The 17,966-nt window shown below is 45.1% G+C and overlaps 1 protein-coding gene across 1 annotated transcript in view; it reads right to left on the bottom strand.

Annotated features, from left to right (window-relative positions):
* RANBP9 (RAN binding protein 9) overlaps window positions 1–17,966 on the bottom strand; it is a 47,584-nt gene that overhangs the window by 4,547 nt on the left and 25,071 nt on the right. The window contains exons 4-10 of the mRNA XM_060244160.1: window positions 17,011–17,178; window positions 16,088–16,110; window positions 14,207–14,391; window positions 12,456–12,568; window positions 10,098–10,206; window positions 8,849–9,039; window positions 7,381–7,528 (exon numbers count right to left, since the gene is read on the bottom strand). Coding sequence (XP_060100143.1) covers window positions 7,381–7,528; window positions 8,849–9,039; window positions 10,098–10,206; window positions 12,456–12,568; window positions 14,207–14,391; window positions 16,088–16,110; window positions 17,011–17,178 — 937 coding nt within the window. The remainder of the gene's footprint in view (window positions 1–7,380; window positions 7,529–8,848; window positions 9,040–10,097; window positions 10,207–12,455; window positions 12,569–14,206; window positions 14,392–16,087; window positions 16,111–17,010; window positions 17,179–17,966) is intronic.

Consider the following 17,966-nt stretch of genomic DNA (forward strand, 5'->3'; position numbering starts at 1 on the left):
GGAAACCAGTTACACAATGTAAATCAATGCAGTCAGAAGACAGGACACTAATAAACAATATAATAGGGTTAGGACTGAGGAAATTAAAACAGTAAAAATCCAAACAAAGCTGAAACATAGCTTTGTTTGTTAACATGTCATATGAAATTACCCAGAAATGACATAATAGGATAATACACAAAGAAACAAATGGTATGTAGTATGTATAAAGTTCACAGTCACTTTCCTTTTATTAAAGCCCCTTTTGTGAACTATTTGATTATAAGTCACTATTACCTTTTTTAAAAATGCCCTCCTGAATAATTTCATTTTGCATAATTTGCAGAATGCCAGTAGAGTGGAAGCCTTCCTGACCTCATCAAGTAGCCCATTCCATAAGGTGGGAGCCACAACAGAGAATGCATGCATATGGGCAGTTGTTGATCTTGCCCATTTGTAGGGTGACACCTGCAGAAGACCTGCTCAGTTGTGAGAAGTTGTCATGGCAGAGCATATGGGGAGATGTGTTCCTGCACACATAAGGGTCCAAAGCCATGGGAACGATAGCCAATACTTTGTACTGTACTAATAACTGATGGGCAGCTAATGGAGTGACTGCAGAATGAGGCTAATACTCATTCTCCACCCGACTTCTGATAACAACTGAGCTGTGGCAATCTGCACTAACTCAAGTCTCTGAGTTGACCTTGATGGAAGACCATGTAGAGTGCATTACAGTAGTCTTAATGTTACAGTGGCACAGTTCCAGACAACCAGATCAGACATGTCAAGGTAGGAGACCATCTTTCAGGCTAAAGTAAGTTGGTATCGTCATTTTGCAACTGCATTAACCTGCTTCTCCAGCTGGATTCAGTATAACCCCCAAAGTCTTAACTGAGTCAGCAAGGACCAGCCGGACTCCATTGAAGGTGAGAACCAGTCTGTCCAGACCTCTGCTATCCCAACCAGCATTACCTCTGTGAGTCAGAGTGTGGTTTATATCACATTTATGTTGAATTACACATGATTTTTGTTAAAATTGGACAATCATGATTTAGATTCATTTCACAGAAGTCCCTGTAATTTTCTTTTTTACACATACACAAGATAGTTATTAACTGCTTTTCTCTTGGCTGATTATGAAAATAGCCAATATTCTTACATACCAGAAAACTGGGACTGAGAAATGAACTACAGTGTCTCATTTTTTCACTTCTACATTATTTCAGGTTCAGGGCAGGTAAGGACAGGTTTCTTACCTGTAACTGGTGATCTTCGAGTGGTCATCTGTGCAATCACACATATGGGTAATCCGCAGGATTGGCCCCGACCTCGGAGAGTTCAAAGCAATCTTGATCGTAGATCTGGCGCGCCTCCCGCTTGTCCTGGGAGGAGTCAGCTACTGCGCATGCCTGGAGAAGGGGGAGGTGCTTAGCCACTCAGTTTCTTCCCGCCGCCGGGTAGGTGGAAATAACTGTGCTAACTAACTTCCAGCAGCGGGGAAGGCTGGGTGGGTCTGTGTGATTGCACAGATGACCACTCGAAGATCACCAGTTACAGGTAAGAAACCTGTCCATCTTCTTCGTGGTCTCTGTGCATTCACACATATGGGTGATTAGCGAGCCATTTCTTCGGAGGTGGGTGCTGGATCTGTAAGAAAAGGTAGGATTAGAGTGTAACATAATGATAGTGTTACTCACGGTGGTTAGTCGAAGATCGATCGTAGCACCGCTTGTCCGAAGGAGGCGTCTCGCCGGGCACGAACGTCGAGGGCGTAGTGCGAGGCGAAGGTAGATGTAGAGGACCAGACGGCTGCGGCGCAGATGTCCTCTATAGGTATGCCTTTCATGAAGGCGGACGAGGTGGCCACGGCTCTGGTTGAGTGGGCTCGTATATGTTGAGGGATTGGTTGTTTTGCCAGCTGGTAGCAGAGTTCGATGGCAGCAACAATCCATTTGGAGAGTCTCTGGGTGGATATTCTGCTGCCCTGATTATGGGTAGCGTAAGTGATAAAGAGTCTGGGGTCTTTACGGATTTGGCGGGTTCTATCTATGTAGAAGGCTAGGGCTCTCCGTGCATCCAAGTTGTGGAGTGCCCTTTGTCCCGCGTCCGCGGGGTGCTGGAAGAAGGCTGGTATAATGGACTGTCTTCCCAGATGGAAGGGAGAGACGACCTTGGGAAGAAAGGTCGGGTCAGGTCGGAGGACCACCGTACTGTTATGAAATGTCGTATACGGTGGGTCTGCTCTGAATGCGCAGATGTCACTGGCCCTCTTACCTGTGGTGAGGGCCGTAAGTAATGCCGTCTTCCATGACAGCAGGTGCAGTGGAATGGAAGCCATGGGTTCGAAGGGCGGTTTCATGAGTTGGCTCAGGACCAGAGATAGGCTCCAGGTGGGTAGAACTTGTTTGATTGGTGGGTGAAGGCGAATGATGCCCTTGAGGAAGGCTCTAGTCGCATGGTGAGAAAAAACCGTTGTGCCATCGATGCGGGGGTGGAAAGCAGAGATGGCTGCCAGATGTACCTTCAGGGAGGAATACGAGAGACCCGCTCTAGAGAGCGTTAAGGTGTAAGTTAGTACCTGAGGTATGGTGGCATAGTTGGGGTCGAAGTTGTGTTGTGAGGCATAGTGTGAGAAGCGTTTCCACTTAAGTAGATAGGATTTCCTAGTAGATGGTTTTCTGGAATTCACTAGGACGTGACGGACCTCTGGGGGGAAATCTAGAAATTGATTCTCCAGGCTGTTAGCTTGAGTGACGCCGGGTTGTGGTGAAGGACCCTGCCGTCCTGTTGGGAGAGGAGATCCCGTGTTTGAGGGAGCTGGGCGAAGGTATTGTTGGACAGGAGCAGCACGGTCGTAAACCAGGGTTGGCGCGGCCACCATGGAGTTATGAGGATGCAGTTTGTGTGGTCTACCTGAATCTTCTGTAGAACTCTGGTGATAAGTGGGATGGGGGGAAAGAGGTAGTGCAGTGTTCCGTTCCAAGTTTGTAGGAAGGCATCCCCCCTGGAGAGGTGGGATGGGGGACCTCTCATGTAGAAGCGGGTGCATTGGGCATTTGATGGTGAAGCAAATACATCTATCTTCGGTTGTCCGAAGACGTTGAAGATCTGTCGGATGTATCGACTGTTGATGGACCACTCGTGGTTGTTGGTCGAGTGGCGACTCAGGGCGTCTGCCTGGGTGTTGTCGGTCCCTGGTAGGTGCACGGCCGTGAGGAAGATGCCCTGCTTATGCTCCAATGCCACAGTGCGAGGGCTCTCCTGCAGAGTCTGACGGAGGCGGTGCCGCCCTGCCTGTTGATGTAAAAGACTGTGGCGATGTTGTCGGAGGTGACTTGGACGTGCCGGTTCTTTATCGACGGGAGGAAAGACCGCAGGGCCTTGTGCACTGCGATGAGCTCCAGGCAATTTATGTGGAGAGAGCGTTCGTAGTCTGTCCATTGGCCCTGCACCGTGAGGTCCTCTAAGTGGGCTCCCCATCCCCACTTGGATGCATCTGTGGTTACGATCACCGAGGGCGGTGTCTGTTTGAATGGCATGCCCTTGAAGAGGTGATGTTGCTTGGTCCACCATTTGAGGGATGGCACAATGTGTGGTGGGAGGGTGAGTAGTGTGGATTGATGTTGTGTGTGGGGGCGAAAAGTCCTTACGAACCACATTTGAAGGGGGCGCATGTGCAGCTTCGCAAACCGCAGAACTGCTGTGGTTGCTGCCATGAGGCCTAGCATTCTTTGGAAGGTGAGCGCTGTTTGGGAGCGCTGGGCGATGATAGTGTTGGCCATTGACAGTATGGCGAGTGCTCTGTCCTGAGGTAGGGAAGCCGTTTGCGAGAGCGTGGAGATGTCCGCCCCTATGAACTGAATCCTCTGGGTAGGGATTAGTTTGGATTTTGAGAGGTTGACTCGGAGGCCTAGGGTGGCCAGGGTGGAGAGGGTGGTCGAGACGTCCAGTTGTAGTTGCTCCCTGGAATGGGCGACGATCAGCCAGTCGTCTATGTACGGGAAGATTGATATCTGTTGCTGGCGTAATGTGGCTGCTACTACTGCCATGCACTTGGTGAAGACCCTTGGTGCTGTGGAGAGGCCGAAGGGGAGGGAGCAGAACTGGAAGTGCTGCCTCCCTACGGCGAACCTTAGGAATCTTCTGTGATGATGATTGATTGTTATGTGGAAGTAGGCATCCTGGAGGTCTATGGACGCCATCCATGCTCGTTCTGGGATGAGCGGAAGGATTGCCTGAAGCGTGACCATACGGAATTTCTTGTAGATTATGTGTAGGTTGAGTTTGCGGAGGTCGAGGATGGGTCGGAGTCCTCCGTCCCTTTTTGGTACCAGGAAGTACCGGGAGTAGAAGCCGGTGCGATGGTATTGGGGTGGGACTGGTTCTATCGCGCCCTTGTCCAGCAGAGACGCAATTTCTGTCTGCAGGGGTGCGGACGGGGGTGTGGTGAGGAATCGGTGGTGCCTTGGAGTGGATGTAAACTCTATCAGGTAGCCTCTTTGAATGATGGTGAGGACCCAGGCGTCTGATGTTATGGTCCTCCAGGCAGTGTAGAACGGTTGTAGTCGTGTTGATGGGTTTGGCTGATGAAGGGGGACTGGACGGCTCGGGGCAGGGAGGTCAGAGAGATGGTTTGGATGTGGTTGGAGGTTTCTTGGTTGTTTGGCGTCTGTGCTGAAAGGAAGGCTTGGACTGTGGTGGTTTGCGCTTCCATGAATCCTGTTGTCGTGGGGATCTGGCCCCTTTGTATTGGCTGGACCTCCAGTTCCTTTGTCGGTTGGATTGTGTCAGAGGTTGGGAAACTCCCAGACGTTTCGCCCTCTTCCTGCCATCGTCTACTGACGTGAGGATGTCATCTGTAGATGAGCTGAACAGGCCGAGGCCATCAAAGGGCAGGTCTTCCACCTTGTATTTGATGTCTGGTTGGAGGGAGGAGGATCTGAGCCACGCGTGTCTACGGAGTGCTATGGCTGAGGCCAAGGTTTTGGAAGAACACTGTGCAGCGTGCCGTGCAGTGTTGATTTGCTGTTTGCTCACTCTGGCGATCTCTTGCAGGGTAGTGGCGGCTGACTTCTGGGACGCCTCGGGTAGGGATGGTACCAGTGCGCCGAGGGAAGTGGTCAGGTTGTGGGTGTATGCGGAAAAGCATGCCATGTAGTTGAGGATTTTGGTTGTGGCTGTAGTGAGGGCGTAGATCTTTCTCCCGATCGTGTCGAGTTTCTTGCCCTCTCGTTCTGGTGGTACCGGGTGCCTAGTCTGCTTCGATTTCGAAGACGAATGCACGATGATCGAGTTCGGAGCCGGGTGAGTGAATAGGAACTTGGATTCAGGTGCATGTATCTTGTAGAGGGCTTCGACCTTCTTGGATGTCGGCGGTACTGATGCCGGTTTGTCCCATGCTTCTCTGAGTGTTTCTAGGAGGACGGGGAGCATGGGAAGAGATGAGCTGGATGGAAGATCCGCATGCACCAGATCGAATACGACGTCCGAGACTCTGGGGGCGTCCGTATTGAGCTTCAGGTTCAGCGAGCTTGCCATGTTTGCCACGAGGTCGAGGTAGGATTTCGGGCCCTCGGACGGCGATAGGTCTGCTGGCTTGGCTATGTCGGATTCTGGGGATTGTAGGTCCGAACCCGAAGAGTGGTCGGAGTCGGAGAGTTCCTCCTCGGATCCGTCGTCGGTTCCCTGGTGCAGGTCGGGCTGGGGCGTTGTCTTGGGAGCCGTGTGTAAGGACTCGAGTGGCGGCGGGAGTTTCGGTTCGGCGCCGAGATTCGTAAGGTCGTCATGGTGAAGCGGTTCGACCGATGCGGAATGGAGTCTGTGTGAGCGATCTCGGTCGCGAGGAGACTCTTGGTAGCTGTGGTAATGTCGATCGTAGGATGGTGATCGTCGGTGCCGTCTTCGGTTCCGTGGGGATGGAGACCTGGATCTCGATGGAGAGTAGTAGTAGTGTCTCCCCCTGCGGTGGCTGCGGGAGCGACGGCGGCTGCGGGACCTGGTGCGGCGGCGACTGCGGGACCTGGTGCGGCGGCGGCTGCGAGACCTGGTGTGACGGCGACTGCGCGACCTGGTGTGCCGGCGACTGCGGGATCTGGTGCGTCTGCGACTGCGAGACCGCGGTCTGGTCGGGAGGACTCTCGGGGTCGAGGGTTCTCTGGTGAGCGCGTGGGCGTCTACAGGGTGCGAGAGATCTATGAATTTAGATGGGTCGAGGATCCCAACGGATGCGGTAGAGTGCGTATCCAGCAGTTGGTCTGGTGGGGAATTCGGAATGGACGGTGACTTGGATGAAATGCGGATGATTTCCAATGGAGTGATTGATGGTGTTGCTGTCGACTTCGATGTCGGAGTCTTCGGCAGCGATCCGGAGGCAGTGGCGCTCGGGTTCGGGGTCTTCGGCTTGGTGGTCGGGTTCGAGACCGAGTCGAGAGGTCGGGTCTTGTGCTTCTTGGAGCTCACGCTACCCGTCGGGTCCGAGTGGGCGGAATCGGAACGGCGGCGCTTCTTGGGGTCGTCCGACTTCTTGGAGTGCTTGCCGGTCTTAGGCTTACTGGGACCCTGTGCCACGGAAGCTGCCGGCTGCGTCTCTCCCACGAGGTGTGGGGAAGATGGCGCGGGTTGTTTTTGTCCGCCATGCGGCATGGCCGGTCGGAGTGTGGTTTCCATGAGGTGGCTCCTGAGTCTCGCTGCGCGGTTCTTGCGGGCCTGTTTGCCAAATTGGCTGCAGTGCACGCAGGAGTCTGGACGGTGGGCCTCTCCAAGGCAGAACAAGCACAGAGAGTGACCGTCGGATGAGGGGATTTTGGATGAGCAGCTGGTGCAGCGTTTAAAGATTATCTTGTCCCTTCCTTCCATCCGCCCGGGGAGGGGGGGGGGGGAGGGGAAAAGTCCCGAAGAGATAGTAAGAAAAGGCCCTTTTTTTTTTTTTTTTTTTTTTTTTTTTATACGATACCAGGTAGAAGTAGAAGATGAAGAGTTGAGGTTGAAGAGAAGGTAGTTGTAGAGATTGCAATGAAGAGGTTGGAGATCAACGAGGAAGGTGCGATCCGGTCGGCGGTAAGGAAGAAACTGAGTGGCTAAGCACCTCCCCCTTCTCCAGGCATGCGCAGTAGCTGACTCCTCCCAGGACAAGCGGGAGGCGCGCCAGATCTACGATCAAGATTGCTTTGAACTCTCCGAGGTCGGGGCCAATCCTGCGGATTACCCATATGTGTGAATGCACAGAGACCACGAAGAAGATCAATAATGTTAATATAAGCAGCAGGGGGAATATTTACTCCTTTCTGACTACAGTGAAAAGGAGCAAATGTTGAAGCCATCTACAACTATTTTTCTAATGCAAAAGAAAAGTAGCAATGAAGAACAGGTTTAGCATCAGACTGGACTGAATTAACTCACCTGGTGTAGTTGTTAATCTGCTGTGACCTCGTTACATTTATGTTATTAAGTTCTGGCACATTCAAACTGATGGGCTGATGTTTACTGTGACAGTAAGACTGGTGTGCTTTGTTTGATATCACTCCATTACTGCAACTACTTTCAAAACCTAGAACAAAGAAGTTCAGATTGTTCAAAAAATCTGAGTTCCATCAGAGTTCCTGCTAAGGCAAAATTTATGAAAAACACATCTTTCCCACTTTTCCCTTTCTCCACCAGTCTCTTGTACAGTTGCTGTGGACGGCTAGGCAAACAATATGCCATTCAACACAGAAAGCTGCAAGGGAAGGGGAATGGACAAAACCATCCCTTTTGCTCTGTTCACTGTCTGTGGGGAGGGGGCGCGGGAGGGGGGAGGTCATCAGATTCTACCGTCTTTCCTAAAGCCTCCTGGACCACATGTGCATGTTGTGCTCAAATCCTCAGCCACTTTATGGGAGTGCAGGGGTCTAGTGAGTGATGGGGAAGTGGGAAAAATCTGCTTCTTCCAAGTCACAGTTTGGATTTTGATACTATTCAAAAACAGAATATGCTTAATGGTCATTTTCATAAATCTCATGTAAATTGCTTGTTTATGAAGTAAAACAGAAAGCAAACTAAACCTGGTTGCATTCTCAGGACACCTTATGAGCAGGCAAAGCTAGAAGGAGGCAGCTCTCTCCTTACACAGCTTCCCTTCCCATGATGATGCCCATAATCAACAGTGGCATGAAGTGCTGCCGTTCCACCGAAGACCACCCATTAGCCATTCTGAAAGCAGAGCCACTGAATGAGGAAAGGAATCCTAACCCTGCTTGCTTCTCAAACAAACCAAGGACAGAGGTGCAACTTAGGGAAGCTGAGATCACCCCTTCCTTTTTACGAATTTCTACAAGGTGGCAGGCTGAGGGGGCGAAGTCAGATTGGGGCTGATCCTCTGTTCCCTTTCTCTTGGCACTTCAGTCTCAGCATGTGGTCCTGTGTGCATCATGCCAGCAGAATTATCACCACCTCTGGATATCCTTTGGCAAACAAGCAGCAGGTTGAGGCATCTATTTTCTTGTAAATTCAACTACTGTGTTTATTTCATTTTGGAAGATGCTCTGAATTCTCAAAGCAAGAAACGTGGTTTTAAATTCACTAAATAAGTAAGTTTTAAGTACATTCTAACAGAAATCAACATAATGAATATACAGTATGGTCACAGACTACAAGAACAGGTGTTAAGTTGGATATATCCATGGATTAACCAGCACTGCATTATGTAGATGTTCACAAAGATATATCCTGCTGCTGGTAACACAGCAGTACAGAGGTGTTAATTGCTACTACCAACAAATTTTGCAAGACACCAACCAGCATACAGCTAACAATGAAGAAGTACAAAAACGTCTACAAAATCTGAGATGTCACATGGAAGTTGTTAATTTCTGCCACTTTCCCAACTCACCAGAACAATGCGTGCTATTTCCTTTGCCTGTTGCTAAACTGTGAATATTCATTCCATGGCTTGGGCTCATGCTGGGGCTACTGAATGACCGAGGACTAACAGGATAACTATCTTGAGATTTTGGGCTGTGCCCTCCTAGACATCTTACTTCACTGTCTGTACCATTGACCATTTCTATGAACTGGCGCACCCTAGGACACATAAGAAAAGAGTTAGCTTATGGCGCAGAAAGCATTTTAAATTCCTTACTGAATTTTACAGATAATTAAACATCCTAGTGTCACATATATTATACAATGGGAGTACTTCCCTACCGCTAGAATGTCACTAGCTAAATTACAAGTGCTTTATCATGCTTAAAAAATAAACTAGTCCAGAATTTTTTTTTGGGGGGGGGGGGGGGTGAGTTAAAAAGGATCTAATACAAATTTGTATGATCCATTTTAGGGGAAGGCAAAAAAAAAGAGGGGGGTTTCCAAGTTGGGTTTACTGAACCTGAAAAATATCAGTATTCCCAAATACCAGTATCAGTACTATATTGATATAAATATTCAGGAAACCCTAATTTATTCAGTTCCATTATACCCTATAGGGACCATCTTCATAGGGTATAATGGAGAACTGTTCCATTTAAATACCTTCTGAACTCAGCAAGTTCAAAAGGCATTTAAACTTTAAATGCCTGGTAGCTGTGCCCGAATAAATGCCAAATAATATATTTTTTTATTTGGGTGCAGCTATTTCAGTAGTTGAATCAAATTGTTTAATCTGTATTTGGCTCAGTATATACTGAGCACACACCAGTAATCTATGCGTGCGTTTTATTCTGCATGAATTCTTGATGTTTCCATTTTAAAAGAGAGAGAGGGGAAGCTGCAACAGTATTTGACACTGGTAGTCAATAAGCTTGCAAAGGACATGACCAAGATGTGTGAAGAGATATGGAAAGCTTCACAGAGACCAGGTTTAAAATGATACTATTTTATCCTTCTATATCTTCTCTACAGAAGCATCAAGATTCGAAACTTAAAAACAAAATAGCTTTATCAAGGTTTAGATGCATAGCCAATATCTTCCTTGATACAATTCACTGTACAAATACAACAATGCAAGATTCCTAGACAATAAAATAATTTATTACTATGGAAGCTTTAAAAGTCATGACAACATTCAGAAACTCACTCTACACTTCCCCTGATTAAACGGCTATTTTTTTTTTAATCAGACACATACGTTACTTGAAACTCACTTCAAAGCAAATAAAAGATTAGGATTTCTTTCTAATAAACTTGGGTACAGCTGCTGTGTCGTTTCAATAGCTTCTCCCATTCTTCCAGCTAAAACCAGTTTCTGAATTCCTGTAAACAAAAATAAAAACCACCATCTTAAAAACTACATCCTATCACATTTAAGTACGTGTGCATTCAAATTCCAAGAAAGATTTATGTATGCAGTTAAATACCATTGACTCAATGGAATGTGAGTAGATTTTAGGGGCATATATGAGTAGAAAACAAATGCAAAAGGGTAGTATGTTCCTGGAAACATTAGTAAATGCTTTGTGACTATAAATCAGTGTATTTTATATATACAGTTTTGCCTGCCAAAGTATACCAATAAACCCCTCACCGGAGGCAAAACCAAGAGGGGGCGGGGAGGGTTCAAACTCTAATCAGCCTATTTGGTAGATTAAACATATGTTGTATTTAGTATATGACTGATGTCCAGGGGTTGTTTTGTAGAAAAATAGGTGGTGGAGTTCATCCAGGAATTGTTATGCAGCTGCACCTACTATTCAATGGACAAGGTGGAAAGGAGGAGGTGAAACTCTCAGAAAGGTTCAGGAGCTGTGCTCCTGTGAGCTCCCGCTGAATCCAAGGCCTGCTGCTGTCCGATGCTAAGTGATGAGGATAAAATTAAAATGCACATGGTGGTTACAGGTGGTGGGCTGGAAATCTCCCACTTTTACATTTGATCTCCAGGTGATAAACATCAATTCACTTGGAGAAAATGCCCACTTTGGAAAGTGGACTCTATGGCATTAATGCCCCATTGAAGTCCCACCCCTTCCCAAACCTCACCCTCCTCAGGCTCCATCCCTAAAATGTCCAGTTCTTTCCCAACCTGGAGCTGGCAACCCTATTTATTTTAAATGTAAGTTCCATACTGCTGTAGTAAACAGAAGCAGTTTTTGGATGAATGAGAGCTAACAATTAAACTTAATCCCAACAAAATGGAAGTGCTACTGCTGGAGTGGCTCTCACCTGGAAACAAGGAATCTCCTGTTCTGGATGGAGTTGCACTCCCTATAAATGAGCAGGGTTGTTGGTGGTGCTGGGCCTCTCACTAGATAAACAGGTGGCAACAGTAGCCAGGGGCACATTTTACCAACTTTGCTTGGGCAGTATTAGCACTGAAGTGGGCTCCGTGGGGATGGCCCTTGAAGACTGTCTGGAAGCCACAGTCAGCACAAAATGTTGTGGCCAGAACACTCACTGAAGTAGGTCGTAGGGGTCATATCACTCCAATCTTGTTCCATAGACATTGGTTTCCAATTTACTTCCAGAAAAAATTCAAGGTGCTGGTATTGACCCTTAAATCCTTAAGTGATGTTTTAAAATCCCTATTGTGTGTTTTTTCCCTATGTTTTTAACGTGAAGTTTTATGTGTATGTTGCTATGATTTAAAATGCAGGCCTGTAGAGTAAGAAGGGGGGGTCTGGCTGGCTAGGTGATTAAAGTTTGTTATGGTTAGATGGTAGCTGTCCCCTAGGAGGTGGAGTTGACTGGACTGCAGAGAAAGGGAGTGTTCACTGTGTATGAGAGGGAAATGAGGAAAGTAAGTCTCTGTGGAACACTGGCCCAAGTGGCAAGTGAGAAAAACCTTTGTTTATTTAAGGAACTTTAGAGAAATAAGAATTATACATTTATCTGAAACCATTATGCTTATTAACTACACAGAAACCACTATGCATTTTACTTAGAAGAAGAGGAGATAGGATTTATATCCTGTCCTTCACACAGAGTCTCAGAGAGGCTTACAATCTCCCTCCCTTCCTCTCCCCGCAACAGACACCCTTGTGAGGTAGGTGGGGCTGAAAGAGCTCTTTGAGAACTGCCCTTGAGAGAACTGTGGCTTGCCCAAGATCACCCAGCAGCTGCATGTGGAGGAATGGGGAATCAAACCCAGTTCTCTGGATTAAGAGTCCTCCACTTTTAACCACTACACTATACCAAACTGGCTCTCTGTGTTCAAGAGAAACACAATTTATTTAGGATAGAAGATCCCCTTTTTACCTCCAGAGCCACCCCTACACATTGGCCATTCTGTCATTCTACTGTATATAACTGAGCCATCCTGTTCTCTGGACCAACAAGGAATTCTAAAGCAAGAGCCTTTGGTGGGAGTAAAAAATGACACCTCTGCTACAAACTGAAGGCATCTCTACACCATCTTCTGAGCTTGTTTTACTGCAGAGGACCTAATAAGCAGCAACCGATAAATGGAATCTACATGAACTTTCACAGATTGTACAATGAGGCCCATTTTTACATTTAAAATTTCCCTTTTATCTTCATTCTTTGGAACACAGCATTATGCAGCTTACTTTGCCTATTTTTAATGGAGGCTAGTTCTTCTAGTACTGTCTGATCAGTAGATCTCGCAAAGGCCTCTGCTGTTGCACAGTACCCATGATGTACCAAGTAAGATGAAACCATTCTGTACAGAGAATAGAAAACATCTACATTAAAATATAGCACTGAAGCAGAATTTTAAACTCTTCAAACTCATTTAATAAATGGCTTAGGCAAGTTGACATCAAAGAATAGGCTGAGATAATTTAATGTGCTCAATCCTGATTGGATCTTGACAAAATCTTCCACTAATGGAAGGTACTTCCTGCAGAGGAAAGAAAATTTTCTGCCTCCTGTCTCATTATTGCCCATTGTTATCTGTGAAACAATGATCTTGAAGGCAGGAGACCCTCGGGAACAGCATGAAGGTTGGAAACGGAGCTCATCTACAAAAAACAGGAATCAGTGAAAACTGTCCCATACCTAGCATTAGCAGAAAATTTAGTCAGGCTCCAGCCTGTAATTTATGCAAATATTTTATTATGAACAGTTTCCATATAAAGTTTTATGGGATTGGATCAAATGGTTCTCCTTCACCAAGCAGGGAGCCTTCCTCCAGGTGAAGTCCTCCAATGGAAAGCAACCAACAGATTCAACAGTCTGAGGTTTGTATTTTGTCAAGGTAACCAGTTTTGTTATAAGGCTACATGTAGCTTTGCTTCACAGTACAAGATTAATTCACAAAACATGGACCAACAAAAGGTTTAAGGTAACAACACACGGACCACTGATTCTGAATTCCAAAGTAAAAAGGGTGAGAACTTAGCACGACTGCTCTAAACCAAAACTTTAATGAAACACGTGATAAAGCATATGAAGCCTGAGTCCCAGGGCAGAATTAGGCAAGCAGAGGAAAGCAACTTCATTGTTTGTTAGGGTTACCAGGTCCCTGCCAGGATCCACTTCCCTCACTCTGCCCCCTCCCCCTGCCAAAAAGCTGGCAGCAAAAAGAGGCCTAGGTCAATGGTACTGAGAGGACTCTTGCTGCATATAATATGCATATCACTCCGATGTTACAGGTATATGTTTTAAAATATGAGAGTGACACAATTCGAATATGTACCTGTGTCTTTCAACCATTACATGGGAAGCAGGCCGTGAAAAAAAAAATCTATACACAGCAGCAACTTTCCACATTACTTGGTCCAAGCTGGCAAATACAGTCAAATGTCATAATACAAATCTTGTAAACTAAATACATTTGGGACAAAAGCTACTCTAGCTACAAGAAGCCACTGTTTTCATATTTAAGTATTTAACAAAACAAAAAAACAATTACCAATTATATGATCCTCTACATTCCTCATATGAACAGAGAGCTTACTGTTTTATATGTAAAATTTAGCAGGTTGGCCTTCCCCAGAAAGTGACAGCAAATTTTAATAGGGGCTTGTAGGGTGACTTTGGCTGGCACAAATGTGCATCTACTGAATATGAGGTTAAATCCTATGACCCCTTTAGCTATATTAGATCCTACAATGTTTTTCTGCTACGTCCTCCTTTAAGGGAGAAAGACTTCCTCCAACGGAAGAATTTTTCTAATGAAGAAAAATCTTTCCTTGTGGAAGTCTCTGTCTGACTTTTGGAAGAAGGCTTGGTGGAAGTGAATTATATGATTCAACCCCATGGTATGTAAATGTAGCCAGACAATTTCTGAAAACCTGTCTCTTCAATTTGAATAGGGATTTGAGTAAGCATTCATTCATTCCTTTCAAGTCCTTACTTTTGGATCATTGTCTGCCATTCTCCTTCCCGGTCTCCTATAGGAAATCGGTCAATCTGAGCTTGAATTTTGGTTCTCCATTCTCGCATATAGTCTTCAATATCAAACACAAATGGATGCTGCCCAAAATTTGCATCCACCACTTCTCCTGGTGTTTGAAGTCCTACTGTTGGGTATAGGTTTGGCTGCAAGAGATCACCATGGGACATTAATATTGTCTCATTTTTCTTTTCTTTTTTTTCCAATCAGCATTCAGGCAACAATTACTGAAGGTGAAAAACAGTTTCTGCAAGCTTCACACATTTTTTTTTTTTAAAATCAAATTTAAGCGTCAGTTTGGGGGGGGGGGAATCAGGTTCTAGAAATCTCAGGTTATATATGGAACAATAAATACAAGGTTGCCTGTTTACACTATACTTTACAAAGACACATCAGATTAAATGAGTGCTTTTTAATATATTTTCAGTATGTGCATGAGTAAAGAATTCAACTTAGATGTGCAAGGCTCTGGATCTGAACCCGAGCAATCCACCTCATGCAAGCAGGACTGCTGAAGGCTCCTTTGGGAAAGCACCGCCAGTGAGAACTGGGCTAGACAGAGTTATGGTCTAATAGTATGGCAGCATCACGTTTTGTTCAAATATCAAGTATCTTCGAGGACTCAGTAATCCTTAGTTCAACCACCATCTTGTTCACTGACTAATAAAAACTGTCTAGACTATATTTAGGTTATCAGGAACATGGTGAGGAGCAGTAGCTTAGTCATAAAGCATCTGCTTTGCATTAAGAAGGTCTCAGGGTCAACCCCTGGCACCTCCAGCTGAAAAGATCAAGTAGTAAGTAACATGAAAGACCTCTACCTGAGAGCTGCAGCCCCTCACAGCAGACTACACAAACCTTTACAGACCAGTAATCTGACTCAACTTCATATATTTAATCAATGCCTCTTCAGGGTTTTCTTAAAGGTTATGGGCAGTAATATAACACTGTGTATAACACACCATGGAATCAAAAGAAAGCCACAACGGAATGTGAGTTCTTGAGATACATAACCTAACTACTGGAGCTTCAGAATTTATAAATGTGAACAAGTACTCTAGTACCAAACAGAAGAGAGAAAAAACTTGTCACTCTTTGCTAGCTGTCTTGTCAAAAATCAGAAAATTTTTGTAAGCCACCATGAGCGTGCTGTATGGAGAAGCACACAGATATTATGCAAAGACAGACCCAAAAGATTATGAAAAATGCTTCCATCATTAAAACAGAAGCCCAGGTATTAATTGCTATTTTAAAAGAAAACAGAAATAAGTAATCTAAAAAGATTTCAAAGTAAAGGCTCAGGCTAACCCAAGTTTGCCAGATCTAAGAAACTAAGCAGGAACAGTCCTGGTTAGTACTTGGATGGGAGACCACCAAGGAAATCCAGGGCTGCTCCACAAAGACAGACAATGACAAACCACCTGTTTGTCTCTTCCACTGAAAACCCTACATGACCACCATATGCTGGTTGCTTCCCCACCAATGTTCTCCGTAGTGGATTTCAGCCTGTATACAAAGAAAGATCATGTGTGCGCAGGCTAGCCAATCTAGATAGCCCAGGCTAGCCCAATCTCACCAGATCTTAGAAGCGAAGCAGGGTCAGCCCTAGTTAACAGTTGAGATGGGAGACCTCCAAAAAAGTCCAGGGTTGCTATGCAGAAGCAGGTAATAGCAAATCGCCTCTTTTAGTCTATTGCTTTGAAAACCCTACAGAGTTGCCATGAAGTCAGTTGCAATTTGACAAAACTTTCTACTATCAATCTGAAAAAAGGGAAACTTGCAGGAAAAGGTTGTATGTTACAGAGGAATGTTACTGTTTGCTATACAAATTATATATCTTACCGGCAGATCTGTGAAAGCAATACCTGTAATTAAGAGACATGAATTAAAATTTATGCTGTCATATTTGCATTTACAGTCAGTACAACCCATATTTTAGAGCACTTGTAGACAAAGAGCAGCATTTCATGAACCAATGAGAAATGTTTATGGTTTAGATACCTCATTTGATGGTTTATATATTCCACACTATCTAAACATTATACAAGGCTGGGTAGCTAGAAGCTACCTCCAACATTAAACTGTAGGCATGCAGGGAACAGACAGCAAAAATGTGATGGAGGAGAAGGCAACTAGAAGGGAAAGGGAGCAAAAACAGTGACTGGGAGACAACAAAAGGGGGAACACAGAGAGGCCAACAGGTCACAGATGTGATTCTCGTGGGTTCCCTTTTTGTATTGTGCAGTGCACAGATTTATTTTAAACTGCAAAACTATTCAAGTGGACCCTGGAACTAAAGTGACAATGTATTTCAGTAATTATTGATATATAAATTTAGTTTTCAATTTCCTCAGAAAACTAAAATAAACCAGAGATCCTAAACAAACAGTTGTCCAAAATTACTTTTGTTTTAGGAACTGCCAACCTTGTAGGGGGAAAAAACCTATTCTGAATTAGTGGATTACAGATAACCACAGAATAACTTGCAAAACTAAGGTTAAAAGGAAAAGTGGAGTCAACACTAAGTGAACAATTTTGTATACTGACTTCACAAAATTTGATTCCCATTGCAAAATGAGTACTTCCAAGATCTCATGTAAAGGGCTTGTTGCCCTTCTGATCCCTCTTCAGCTAGGAGCTAAGTTCTGAACAATATGTCATTAACCCTGCCCCCCCCCTAAAAAAAACCTCAGGTAAATCTTAGAAATGCTATCACATTTTATTAGATATTCACATAATTCAATTATTACTGATTTTTTTTGTACCCAAACTGTGTCCGTTCTTGGTGTAGAAGCAGGTATTGTTGATAAGGTTTACGCAACAACCAATGACATCACCAGTAGTAAAAGTTGGCCCATAGGGTTGTCCAGTGCCGGAAGAACAAAATGAGTGTCCATCATCTCCATGATAACCATATGAATGTTTATCCCAACCTAAAAACAAACATTAGATATTATACAGAACTTTACCATATCATTATGGTAAAGAAAATACAACAGGTTGAATCAGCATAGGATGCTCTTGGAATTGGATCTTTCCTCAGCAGCTACCTGTGGCTCCCCAAAAGGCATTGCCAGGGGAAGGTTGACACCAAAGGCAAGAAACAAAAAACCAAGGAGAAGAGCTGCTACACTGAGGAAAAGAGGGATGAATCAGGCAATATAATTCCTACAGCAAATGGTGGTGGTTGTTTTTTGTTTGGATTGGGTTTTTTTAATTCAAGATGCTCCACTGGTGGAAGATTTCATGTGATTCCCAACTCCACTGCAGGATCCCATGCAATGTGGCTTTTCTGCCCATGGGAGTACCCTTGGCAGTGCCTATGTGATGTGCTCAAAAGTCAGGAAGCTGCTGTGAAAAAAGGAATATCCACTGTTCATAGGAACCTGAATGCAGAAAAGCTGTTTGTGTAAGCCTAGAGATGTAAAGTTCCAGGGATTACGATGCCATCAGTTTTTCAGTTCACCTTCTTTCCTATTAAAAACAATGGACTTTTTCTACTGTTGGAAGGAGGAAGGGTGGTATTGTCCTTTTCCCCTCTTCTGCAGTCCACCAAACTCCCAGCCTACACCACTATCCCTCCACACCAAGTCCTGTGATTCTAGAAATCAGCTCTACTGGGATTGAAAAGGGCTGATTGCAAAAAGAAAGCAGTTAAAGATTAACAAACATCAGTGCCTTCCATTGATACATCACTGAATCCAACCCATTTTAAAACAGG

Source organism: Heteronotia binoei, chromosome 7, assembly GCF_032191835.1.
Source record: "Heteronotia binoei isolate CCM8104 ecotype False Entrance Well chromosome 7, APGP_CSIRO_Hbin_v1, whole genome shotgun sequence".
NCBI classification, from domain to species: Eukaryota; Metazoa; Chordata; class Lepidosauria; order Squamata; family Gekkonidae; genus Heteronotia; species Heteronotia binoei.